Source organism: Eptatretus burgeri, chromosome 4 (genome assembly GCF_056783735.1).
Source record: "Eptatretus burgeri isolate ZD-2024b chromosome 4, Ebu_testis_v1, whole genome shotgun sequence".
NCBI classification, from domain to species: domain Eukaryota; kingdom Metazoa; phylum Chordata; class Myxini; order Myxiniformes; family Myxinidae; genus Eptatretus; species Eptatretus burgeri.
Window position 1 is genome coordinate 135,828,375 of NC_140964.1, and position 13,746 is coordinate 135,842,120.

Here is a 13,746-nt window from a genome sequence, read left to right on the forward strand (position 1 = left end):
GGCTTCAAAAAGCTGCCTCGAGCTGGTGTCGTGCGGCTGCAAAAAAGGCTGAAGAAACCGCTGCAAATGCAAGAAGGCTAATCTGCAATGCACTGGACTGTGTGCTTGTGAAGGAGAATGCCAGTAGACAGACGCAGTAGATATCGGCCTCGCTTAGAATGTGCAAATGCAAAGTCGTATTGCTTGTAAAAGTGTTGACTTCTTGATCCAGAGCCAGTACACTTGAGCTCAGAAACTCATATTATACTAGACTGATGTATGCGTGTACCATGTTCCGGTACCTTCCGGTTCCGGGTTTGGAGCAACGAGAGGTCTCCTTTGGGGCTCCCTGCTGACGTTCTCAAAGTTAAGTTTCCGGTCGTTATTTGTCCCGTTTTAACTGTTAATTTTCTCACCTACATGTTACTGTGTGTTCCTAGTTCGGTTTTGTTTCAAAAATCGTGCTATTTTGTGAGTATTTTTGTCGACGTTCTTACCTGGTGTTTGAGGCCTCGGCCCTGGCCTAGGCTTGAGGCCAACCGGTTCCACTCGGTGTTCGATCGTTTTTTTTTGTTGTTGTTTGTTTTTTCTCCCCATTACCTTCAATTTCTATCCTCCCCATTACCTTCAATTTTCATCCTCCCCACTTTCCAAACATCCCCCATTCTCCCAACTAATCTCTTTCTTATCTCAAAAAAAAAAAATATCCAACAACAACAACACGCTCACTTTCTCCCGTTTCTGCTTCTTCTTCTTCGTCTTAACTTCTCCTAGTCTTCTTCCTCGATTTTTTTCTACACTTCCATGACTGAATCTGTTGAACTCTCTCAAACATTAATATGAACAACAAAAACGATCTTATAATGCTTCATCTTCCTCTCTCACACGTGTGGTATTCTTTACTGTTTCACAATGCACTACTCTTCTGCTATTTTAACAGACTGCTCTCATTTCGAGCTCTCCTTCATTCCTTGCCGAAAAAATCCAACTATTACAGCGTTTCTTCTCTCCATTCTCTGAATTTGCCTTCATTGCATCCATCAAGAATTGTGTTAAATCGCATCTCTGACCAAAAACTTTTAAAAACCACAGTTTGCCATGGATGTTCGCTTTCCATCAACCATTCTTTTTTTCCAACTTCAGTGCCAACTCACCCCCCTCACCCCTCACTCTCAAAGCAACCATCCCACTCTTCTCCCTCCAAGCCTCCCTCTCACCTCTCTCAAAAATTCCCCCCTCACCTTTCTCCCACCTTTCATCCCCCTCACTCTTCCTTCTCTAAGTTGCCCCCCCTCTCATCCACCAAGCTGCCTCCCTCCACTGCCCTCTCACCTCCATCTCTTCACTCCACCTCCTCAAATCCTCAACTGCCTTCTTCTTGTCTCTTGTCCACACTCTCCCCCAGCACCACAGAGCCTTTTCTCCTCCTCATCCGGCCCCCTCCCCTCGCTATTCTGCAATACCCCACACTCTTTCAACAACCCTCCTTACCTCCCCCCCTCGTCCCTTGTCCTACCCTCCCCCTCCACCTCCTGCACCCAAAGCCTCCTCCCCTACCTCTTCATTAAAAGTGTGGACCTCAAATATCCGGGGCCTTCGCTCAAACCTTTCAGATCTTTCCTTACAGGTTGCCACTGACAAACCAGACATTATCTGCTGAACAGAAACTTTCCTCTCCCAAGACGTGTCTGACTCCCAAGTATCTCTCCCCGGTTACTCCCTCTTACGGTATGACAGACCTGAGCCTCGTCCTGGTGGAGGTGTTGCTCTCTTCATCAAAGACTCTATTCCTCACTCTCCATGCACTGCTATCACTCCCCCACACCCCCAGGAATACCTCTGGCTTCGGCTTCCCCTCCACTCCCACCTCATGTTTATATGTGTACTGTACCGTCCACCGAACAGTGATGACTCCATCTACACCTCACTATCCGAAAACATGGACCATCTTCTATCTTCTCATCCAAACTCTCTCTTCCTCTTATGTGGTGACTTCAATTGTCATCACGCCAGTTGGCTAAGTGTGGGTACCTCTCTCACCTGCCATGGCACCTCAGCAAAAGCTTTCTGCGACTCATTGGGACTGACTCAATCGGTCAACTTCCCGACCCGGATCTCAACCAATGGTACTCCATCTCTTCTGGATCTGATTTTGACAAATTTCCCTGACAATATCTGCTGCTCTTCCTTCACTCCAATCGGTTCTTCTGACCACGTCCATGTCAAAGTGGACATCTCTCTGGCTGTTATCAGAGAACCACCTCACCGCCGTCGAGTCTGGCATTTCACTCAAGCCGACTGGCAGGGTCTCCGAGCAGCCATCAAACTTACAGACTGGTCTCCTATCACTACTTTCTCAAACATCAACTCATCCTGGGAATTCTTTCAAAGAAACTTGCTCTCCCTCATGCACAGATTTATCCCCTCTCGTGTTCAGTTGTCCTACCCTTCCTCCCGCCCTTGGTTTACTGAAGCTTGTGTGAGGCAGTTGTCCTGAAACAACTTGCCTTTGCCTCATGGAAAGCAAACCTAACTGAGGGCAATCTCAGTTCCTTCCACAAAGCTCGGAACAAGTGTGTATCTACCCTCAGGAGAGCCAGAAAACAACATCTTTCTCATCTCAAGTCTGAACTCTCAAACCTCTCTCCCTCCTCAAAATCCTGGTGGCATTTAATCAAATCTGTTTCTGGTGTATGTTCCCCCTCCATCCCCTCCCTTACCTCAAATGGCCGCACTGCTGATACCACACGTGATAAAGCTGAATGTCTAAACTCGGTGTTTGCAGCTAAATCTTGCGTCCCAAACCCATCGTTTTCTCTCCCCACTTTACCCAGTCGCACCCCAACTGTCCCTGGACTCTGTATCCTTTTCTCCTGACAAGGTGGAGAGCTTGCTTTCAAACCTCGAGTCAGATTCTGCAACCGGTCCAGACGGTATCAGCCCATGTGTCCTCAAAGCCTGCTCTTCTGCTCTTGCTCACCCTCTCTCTGTTCTATTCACCCTCTCATTTGCCCAAGGTCATCTGCCATCTGCTTGGAAATCTGCTAACATCACTGCCCTGCAGAAAAAAGGTGCAAAAACAGATTCCCTGTAACTACAGACCAATCAGCCTTCTCCCAATCATCAGCAAGGTTATGGAATCCATCATCGCTTCAGACATGAAATCCTTCCTCTTCTCTAATGGCTTGATTTCAGACCAGGTCACTCAACCCTGGATATGCTGCTTCTACTCTCCCATCAATGGATGGAGGTCCTCAATGCCAGACAGGAAATCCGAGCCGTATCCCTGGACATATCACGAGCTTTTCACACAGTCTGGCACCCTGCACGACTCACCAAACACTCTTCCCATGGTATTCAAGGCCATCTCCACTCATGGCTCGCAGACTTCCTCTCCTGTCGCAGTCAACGTGTGGCCCTAAATGGAGTTCTTTCATCCCCTCTTCCTGTCCAGACTGGAGTTCCTCAAGGTAGCGTTTTGGGCCCTGTTCTTTTTCTGGTTTTCATCAATGATCTCTCCGACTCTCTGGAAAATCCTCTATTTCTCTTTGCCGACGACTCCACCCTCTGCCGTACCATCTGTCATCCCTCAGACCGGCAAGCAGCAGCTTCTTCGCTCACTGCAGATCTGGATAAAATCGCAAACTGGTCCAACACGTGGAACATGTCTTTCAATCCAGACAAATCTCACACTCTCACTTTGTCTCTTCTAAAGGACCGTTTAGAAACCCCCCCCATCCACTTTCTCAACAATCCTCTGGAAGAAGTCTTTTCTTTCAAGCTTCTGGGTCTCACTATCTGCCATGACCTTTCCTGGGAAAGTCACATTTCCAACCTCGCCTCAAAAGCCAGTTGCCGACTGGGAATCCTCCGTCGTCCAAAGTCCTTCCTCGGCCCTCTTGAGCTCCTGACCACTTACAAAGCTTTTGTCCGTAGCCTGATGGAGTGCTGCTCTCCCCTCTGGGCTGGTGCTCCTGCCTCCCACCTTTCTCGGCTTCACGCTGTCGAAACCAGGGCATTTAAGATCATCGGCATCTCCCGCAATGAAGCTGACTCTTTGGGCCTCTGACTCAATCACCACAGGTTGGTCGGTGGTCTTTCTGTCTTCTACCGACTCCTCTCCAGCCTTGCCCCCCCCTGCTCTCTCTGCGATTTGTCCCCACCACATTTCCACAGGGCGCTCAAGGTCCGCCAACAACCCCCTTCTGGTTAAACTACCAAAATCACGAATCACTGCTCATCTTCACTCTTTCATTCCTCTTTTTTTCCGCCTTTGGAATAAACTTCCTCACTCTATTCTTTCCCATTCTTCCCTCCAGGCTTTCAAAACAGCTGTTCACCACCACCTCTTATCTTCCCCCATCCAAATCCTCGATCTTTTCTACCCCCGATAATCCACCCAAGCCCACTTCCTTCAATTCCCCTGCTTTCCTTCCTGAAAGTCCCTGTAATGTCCATCTTCTCTTCGCCATGTTCCCCGTCCCATCCCCATCCCTCTCCCTTCCACAGTTCACCAAATGTGTCTGTTCCCCACTGTTTTGTCCCTTCCACTCCCGCCCCTCTTGTCTCATGCCCCCTTGCTGTGAGTTGTGTGTTAGCTCTCACACGAGCCTCGACAAGGTATACAAAAAAAAAATGTTTCCTGGTGGAATGATGGCAGACAGTAAACCGTAGCGGCTTCAAAGTGAAGTGTGCAATAATTTGACTACATTTTCTGAGTTTGTCATTATCACGATTATCAGTTCCCTTTTCAAAATAGAGTGAAGTATGTAATCTAGAATGCAATTTTTGTTAATTCCAAACCCATTGAATGTGATGAATATCATTTGACTCTTGTTCTTCAGGCAATAATGAGTACTTTTCAGCGAAAAGTTTCAGGAGAGCAGCAATTTACAAATCAAATAATGGCTTTTTTACCGAAAATACTGGCTCATAATATTTGAATATGCCTTTTCATGGTCAATTTACTGAATTTTACGCTTTTCTTATATCTACCACCAATACAATAAGAAAATAAGAGCATCCAGCCAATTTCGCTAAAGTAGAATGGCGGCCATTTTGGAAAATGGTCGCCAAAGCTGACCAAGGCACAATCTCGGGTGGCTCCATATCGAGAATTGTTCGGAATACATTATTCTACTTGTGTACCAATTTTGGTGCTTTTATGCAAATTTGAACAATTGATCTGAAATATCAGACTACGCTGCAGGACGAAGAGGGGCAGGAGAGGGGAGGACAAAACATTGGGGGAACAGAGACATTCGGAGATCTGTGGAAGGGAGAGGGATGGGGCAGGGAACACGGGGTATACAAGATGGACATTACAGGGACGTTCAGGAAGGAAAGCAGGGAATTTGAAGGAGGTGGGTTTGGGGTGGATTAACGGGGGTAGAAAAGATCGAGGTTTTGGATGGGGGAAGATATAAAGTGGTGGAAGGCAAAAGTTCTTTACATTTAATACCAAAATTATTAATTAAACCTTCCTGATGCTCAGATATATTATCTTGGAGTGACAAGGAACATATATGTGCTATTTCCTATCCCAGTGACAGTAACCATATCAATACCGAACTCTCTTCATAAAACTTCCACATAAAACTTTTTATGAACCACAACAAAATTATTGGCAGCCTTATCTGCTGGAGCTATTATGTAGCTATCATGGAGATCCCGAATGTCTTTACGAACACTCGGCTTGTTCAACAGTGGTTTCGACCGATCGAATGAAAGCAAGCCCGGACAACTAAAAAAAAACTTCATCCTATTATCCAGGACTTACACAACTATGTTAAACCATGCATTAAAACTGTTTACAGATAACTTAAACTTGGTGCACATTTCATTTACAAAATTAGAGGCAGAATCCACAATTGAAGACCTCATGCAGCTCCAAGGTTGAATTACTGGTTCCCCATATTAAACTCCCATTTTCATCAGATCCCTAATATCACGATTACTAATTATATTCAAATCCCCAGAAACTAGGTGTCCACATTGAGCATGTAAAAAGGGGGAAGGTGAGCATGTACAGTCAGTTTCCAAAATGTCCTTTACTATATCTCTACTAAGAGTTTTAAGAAATTTACCATGATTAAATAAAGACTGTCCTATGGTCTTCGTGAAAGTGAAATAAAACTTCAATGGGGTTTGCTCCCTAACTTTATATGGCAATTAACTCTCTACACGAGTAACCCTAAAAATAGAATGAAGCCGAAGCCTATCTACCTGCTTGCTGGAAAAAAAAAAATGTCACAAACTACGACCTCGAGGATCCCATCAACTTTGGGAGTAGACTTCTTTATCAGAACCCTGCTACAAGAAGCTTCGATCAAAAACGAGTGCATGTCATATGAACCTGCAAACTCCAGAGAACATTACCGAAGGCTGGTTTGGAACATGACTTCAGAAGAACATAAAAAGGCAATCTCGTGTTGCATAAAAGGACACAGGGTACAACGGTTACATGGTCACAAGGTCACATAAACAGCATTTCTGCACAACATAGTTCCTCTTCTGAGAAACAGCTAATATCAGGACAAAAATAGGTACAGGTATTTTGGCCCAAAGGTAAAAGCACACGGACACATAAAACTCATCACATAAACGCATATGCACCTCAGCCCTTGGGCCAAACAAAACATGTGGTTATGCAATTGAACACATGGGCCATGGCATAAAGGGCTCTCAAAAAAGCAAAATGCATGGTCGTACAAGAAACACACAGTTTCTGCCTTAATGGCTTCTTCATCGTCATCTTCATCATCATCAATGTAACGCACTTCTTACTGAGCTCCGGTGCCGCGGAAGCAGTCTCTTGGCAAACGCTATTCTGGGTGATTCGACATTGCCTTCCCAGCAGTCAGTCGAGGCAGGAATTTGTGATTTGTTCAGGGTGCCGGCGATAACTCGCCTTCTCTCCGTAAAGGACACAGTGGGATCTTTAACGTCCACCAACGACCGGTGTTGGCAGATGTGTCTTCCGGCTTACCATCGATCTGACGGACGGCACACACATCGATGCCTCGCCCTGCATGCGAAACACCATAGTGACAGTTTTTAGTTGGGTAGGGATTGGACAGATTAAAGGCATGTGTGCTTACCTCCAGGAGTCTAGGTTATCCTGCTGGTCCCAATGGCTTCATCAGCAAGCCACTAAATGGATTCTATGAAATTGTGAAAAGGAACCTTACTTAAAGCTGAGGGACAATATGAATGCATGGGTACCAAAACCACAAAACAAACATTCACTGTAAACAAGCTCAAATGAGCTAAGATCCTCGTCCTCTGAATGATGACGTCATAAAAACGAATATGATGTCGTTGTGATGTATCAGGTTTGTGATAAATTATCTGTGCTAATGCCCAGCTTGAGTCCCACAAACAAAATTCAAACAGCTTGCCTAGTTTCGGAGATAATGGTATAGGCGATTTCCATTAGCGGCGATATTATGACGTCAACTTTTTTTTCTAGGAAGGATTTCCAAAATCGGAGATGGTTACTACCTGCGCGTGGGCTTTCTGCATATACATGGCAAGTTTCATAAATATCCGATGAAAACTCTGGGTTGTGAAACAAAAAAATGTCAAAAAATAGGAATGACGTCATAAAAATTGATATGACGTCATAGTGATGTATCATATGCGCGGTAATTCATCTCTGCTAATGCCTGTTCGATTCCCGCAAACAGAATTCAAAAAGCTTGCCTAGTTTCGGAGATAATTTTTTGGGCGATTTCCATTAGCGGAGATATTTTGACGTCATAACTTTTTTTCTAGGAGGAATTCTCAAAATCGGAGAGGGTTACTGTCTGCACAGGGTATTTTTACATATATATGCCAAGTTTCAGGAAGTTTCGATGAAAACTGTAGGCTGTGAAACAAACAAGCAGTGCTTCAAGGTACGAGTTAGAAGCAGGGCTTTTATATCTGGTGCAGTTCATGCGACGTCATTGAATATATGAGGAGCGATTCAGGAGGGGGGTTCTAGTGAAATTTACGAGGTATTCTGCTATATTCTGTGATACTTTGTCTTGGATAGAAAAAAGATTTGTATGTATTGATTTAGGTTATACAATATGATTGATTTAATGGTGCAGATTAACCATCAATCATTCTCATTTGTTAGATAAAATAACTAGGAAGAATTTCCAACATCGGAGATGGTTACTGCCTGCGCGTGGGCTTTCTGCATATACATGGCAAGTTTCACGAAGATCCGATGAAAACTCTGGGTTGTGAAACAAAAAATGTCAAAAAATAGGAATGACGTCATAAAAATTGATATGACGTCATAGTGATGTATCATATGCGCGGTAATTCATCTCTGCTAATGCCTGTTCGATTCCCGCAAACAGAATTCAAAAAGCTTGCCTAGTTTCGGAGATAATTTTTTGGGCGATTTCCATTAGCGGAGATATTTTGACGTCATAACTTTTTTTCTAGGAGGAATTCTCAAAATCGGAGAGGGTTACTGTCTGCACAGGGTATTTTTACATATATATGCCAAGTTTCAGGAAGTTTCGATGAAAACTGTAGGCTGTGAAACAAACAAGCAGTGCTTCAAGGTACGAGTTAGAAGCAGGGCTTTTATATCTGGTGCAGTTCATGCGACGTCATTGAATATATGAGGAGCGATTCAGGAGGGGGGTTCTAGTGAAATTTACGAGGTATTCTGCTATATTCTGTGATACTTTGTCTTGGATAGAAAAAAGATTTGTATGTATTGATTTAGGTTATACAATATGATTGATTTAATGGTGCAGATTAACCATCAATCATTCTCATTTGTTAGATAAAATAACTAGGAAGAATTTCCAACATCGGAGATGGTTACTGCCTGCGCGTGGGCTTTCTGCATATACATGGCAAGTTTCACGAAGATCCGATGAAAACTCTGGGTTGTGAAACAAAAAATGTCAAAAAATAGGAATGACGTCATAAAAATTGATATGACGTCATAATGATGTATCGTATGCGCGGTAATTCATCTCTGCTAATGTCCTGTTCGATTCCCGTAAACACAATTCAAAAAGCTTGCCTTGTTTCGGAGATAATTTTTTAGGCAATTCCCATTAGCGGAGATATTTTGACGTCATAACTATTTTCTAGGAGGAATTTTCAAAATCGGAGATGGTCACTGTCTGCGCGGGGTATTTTTACATATATACGCCAAGTTTCAGGAAGTTTGGATGAAAACCGTAGGCTGTGAAACAAAAAAGTCCACAAGAACAATAACGTGAGTAAGACTTGGAGATCCTCCACGAGGATCTAAAAAGGACAACAAAGCAAAGGCAGAAAATAAGAACAAGAAAGAGAAAGTGAAACTTGATATAATTTAACAAATTATATTTAATTTAAGATGAGAAAAATAAAAAAAAGAACAGCTGGTGGATGGAGAATGCTCAGAGGAGTTGGAGTTAGCAGGTGAGTGAAGGCTGAGAGAGGGTTCCATCGAGCAACCCTCAAATGGTAATATTTTGTGACTCAATAATCTTATGTGAATGAAACCCAAGTTCGATGAACTTGGACATCCACATCGAACATAACTTTTCATCTCAGAAAAAAAAACTCCTGTTTTCACACCATCGCTCAAGCAAGACTGCCATTACAAATCTCCAATATACTTCCTTGGCCAATCACACACAGGTGAAATATTGGGTACTACCCTGTCTCATCATCATCAGTTTTTCATGATACCAGCAGAGTACCGGCCCTATGGGTGATCTTATTCCAAGCATGCAACACGTTCTTCTGACGCATACCTGTATTTGGGCGGTGCAAGCGAGGGGGTGGCGGGGGGGGACCCCCCATGAAGTTGCCTGCATGAATCAAAAACATAACTACTGCTTATAATTCAAAACACCTCACTGCACTGGAAAACGTGGGGTCAGGAATACTGTACTGTGCATGGTGGACCCTTGTAATACCCTCCACCACCTGGAGGCGGTGCGACACAATGTACATTGACATAGAGAATTTCCATCCCTCCCCCCCCCCCCCAAGATAAAAGATAAAAATAAAAAAAGCAGTAAAGATAAAAACACCCCGATACATTAAATGGGATCATGCTGATCTTTTGTAGCAAGTCTGGATGGAATCGGCCCACAACTGAAGTAGTCGTCACGCAACAAACAAACAAACACCGGTCTGTGAATTTTAGTAAGGATAAGGGAAGAAAGGGGGAAGTGATTGTGAATTTAACGTTCCAACTGTATTTCCTTTTAACATTGTTCTGAACAAATAGGAACAGGAACAACGCAGGCATGATCGGCCGAATGGCCTTCTCATGTACCAAAGTTCCCTGTGTATATTTGTGTAACGTTGTTTTACAACAAGAAGAAATGGGGAGAGGAGGACAAAGAGTTGGGGGTGAGGATGCATGGAGTTAGAAGAGGGAGATTGAGACGTTGGGAAAGGGGGAAGGGGGCAGGGTGTTTTGGGTGTTTTGGTTCCTCAGGGGTCTTTAAGGTGTTTTTGGTCTTCAGGGTATTTTAGGTATTTTGGGACTTTGGGGTCCATTGGGTTTTTGGGGTCTTTTCAGTCTTTTGAGTCCTCGGGGTCGTTTGGGTCCTGGGGGGGGGGGTCTTTGGGGTCCTTTGTGCACTTTAGGTTAAGCATTTGAGGTTACAATTGTGAGTGACGTCAGGTCAGCTGTCCAACCAGTCGGCGAAGAGCGGATGTAAGAGGCGACCAGGGTTGCGTCAGGAAGGGCATCCGGCGTAAAAACATGTGCCAAATCACAATGCGGATCACACGGATGATCCGCTGTGGCGACCCCTAACGGGAGCAGCCGAAAGAAGAAGAAGAAGATATATATATATATATATATATATATATATATATATATATATATATATATATATATATATATATATATATATATATATATATATAATCCCTGTGTCACAAGAGGCGACCAGGGTTGCGTCAGGAAGGGCATCCGGTGTAAAACATGTGCCAAATCACTATGCGGATCATACGGATGATCCGCTGTGGCGACCCCTTACAGGAGCAGCCGAAAGAAGAAGAAGAAGAAGATATATATATATATATATATATATATATCCACATATATATATATCTACATATATGTATATGTATATATATATATATATATATATATATATATATATATATATGTAGATATTTATATATATATATATATATATGTATATATATATATATATATATATATATATATATATATTTGTAGATATATGTAGATATATATATATATATATATATATATATATATATATATATATATATATATATATATATATATATATATATATATATATATATATATATATATATATATATATATATATATATACACACACATCCATCTATACATACATACATACTCTTTTGCACCATTATATATAGATGACTCTATAATCCAGATTACATCCAGAGGCGGATGCTGCCTCGGCATCCTTCATCATGCAAAATTACTTCTGAAGACTACTCGGCTTCTAACAACTTAAAGGAATGTCAATCACAGGCTTGAGTTTCTTCATTGTGAACTGGGGCTCAGCCACTCAGCAACAGCTCGGATGCCACGGAATACAAGGCCTTGGAGATCAATAGCTTTCCCCACAAAGCAGGCCCAATAATACTTTCAGCTTCTCCCCACACTGCAGGCAGGTGGGCAGCCTCACAGCTCTTTATCATGTCTTGCTCTCCAAGACATCTCAGCTCTTTGTAACGAAGACTGACCAAGTTGTGCAAACTCATCTCTCGTCTTTCTGCCCTTACGCAAATGCTAAGCTCGCCTTCACGCATTCACTCCCGTTTCGGGAATCACCTTCTCATTCCTGACATTTCAGTCTCCTCTCTAAGTCCTTCAACATATTGATGACGCATTGCCAACTCATTTTGACCATGCAGCTACCTTTCCTATCCTCTGACCCTGCCAGGTATCCTTTATTATCCTGAAGCTAATCTTACATGAGTCTTGACCCATGACTAAATCATAAAATTAGAGAAATTACACTTGTTGTGAAATAGCCACAGCCTTTTGTACACAGTTAATTTTCGAACAAATATGACAGAAGAATCACTCCCGGAGGCAAGCTAATTAATTATACCGAGTTCTCTGGGTGGAAGCCGTATGAGGCCGGGGAGTTGTCAAGGATGATCGTTTGGCTGAGGTCACGACCCAATCGGCCGAGGTCTTTCACGTAGCTTCCATGGTGGAACACGCAGGATTCGCGAAACAGGCGCGTCCGAAACACATCCCAGCGGTCCAGCAGGTCGGCCACTGGGTCAGCATACTGTCAGACAGCATATTAAAAAAAGGGGGGGGGGAAGAAACTGTTAAGCTTCTCATGATCCAAGTAGTCCCATAATGCATGCACCATTACACAAATTATTCATTTACTAAAAATCTATGAAGTTGATTAAAACAACGGTATTAAATAATATTCACATTTCCACCAATATGGCTTACCAATTTCATTTTAACTTAGTGCTTCAGAAGTCAGTTCAACATTACGTGGAAAAATAAGTTTTTACCCTGCGTACACAAAGCGAAAGCGGGGTTAAAGGCCCGGTCACACCTTGACGTTTTAGCCAACGTATGCCGATTTTTGAATTGTTTTTCTAAAACGCTGGCACACGTTGAATACGTTATGGGTAAGTTTTGATAACATTGAGAGCACGCTGAAAAACGCTGCCATACGTCGTTGTACGTTGGTTTTAAACGTTGTACTTTTTGGTGTCCTCAAATTTTTTCATGCTTGAAATTTCACGACGTATGCCGGCGTATGACTCACACGTTCCACTACGATGGCCACAGGTTGTATGCACGGTCTGCGATCGTTGACAGACGTCAACACATGCTACTTGTAAGTTAATCATAAGTTGAGACACGCCGAGGTAATGTTTAGCGTACCCGAAACTTATTTCTAACCTATGATTAACGTGTTGTTGGCACGTTACGCGATCGTTGCCACACGTCGACAGACGTTACTTTTAAGTTACTCATAGGCTGAAAGACGTCGGTATAATGGATCGTCCTTGCGTCAGCGTCCACGGCCACGGCCAGGCCACTTATTTGCAGCATTCTTCAAACTTTTCTTCGGCGTGACGAGGATGTTCACACTTCGATGTCTAGCTTGGCTATGATTCCAATTGTCCATCGGCAGCGTCTATTTAAAATAGTCGATTTTGAGCGTTTTAACACGTTCAGAAGAAACGCTACAAATTTGCAAACCCAGCGTCAAAAACAAAGGCGAGTGACAGCAATTTAAATCGTTCATTGTAAACAATGAAAATAGCTGAGTGGTACCGTTTAAAAGTCGTTGAGTGTCAAAAAAATCCAATTGTTGAGCGCAAGCGTCTACTTTCAATAGTGGAGATGCAGCCATTTAAATCGTTGAGTTTATCATTTAAATTGTTAAATCGTTAAACGCAAGGACGATCCATCATAACCCACACCCTCCCCCTCACACTCACCTACTACTGCCAACATGAACAAACTACTACTAATACTAATACTAATACTAATACTGATACTGTTACTGCTGACATGGACATCGACTCAAAAAGGACTCGAAAACACTGTTGGGTTCCCCTTTTTATGAACACCATTTTTATATACCAATTCCCAAAACCGCTGGGAACACGTCTTTATATGGCAGTTGTAAGCTAGAAACACGTTAATTTTTTTTTTGTCGACCGGAAGACGTCATTGGAATACGTCTACATACGTCGATGTGTGTTGGGACTACGTAAAGAATTGGTTCAAAGCACGTCAAACAT

The 13,746-nt window shown here is 43.0% G+C and overlaps 1 protein-coding gene across 16 annotated transcripts in view; it reads right to left on the bottom strand.

Annotated features, from left to right (window-relative positions):
• Window positions 1-13,746, bottom strand: part of LOC147029186 (protein FAM200C-like) — a 297,542-nt gene that overhangs the window by 216,340 nt on the left and 67,456 nt on the right. For 15 of the 16 annotated variants that reach the window (XR_015056816.1, XM_085876335.1, XM_085876338.1 and 12 more), the window contains one exon: window positions 12,072-12,257. Coding sequence is in view for 14 of the 16 variants with exons in the window: in XM_085876335.1 (XP_085732461.1) it covers window positions 12,072-12,257 (186 nt within the window). In the remaining 2 variants the exon portion in view is untranslated. Of the gene's footprint in view, window positions 1-708; window positions 4,437-12,071; window positions 12,258-13,746 lie in introns of those variants that run through there. The other variant, XM_085876329.1, reaches the window with a different exon arrangement.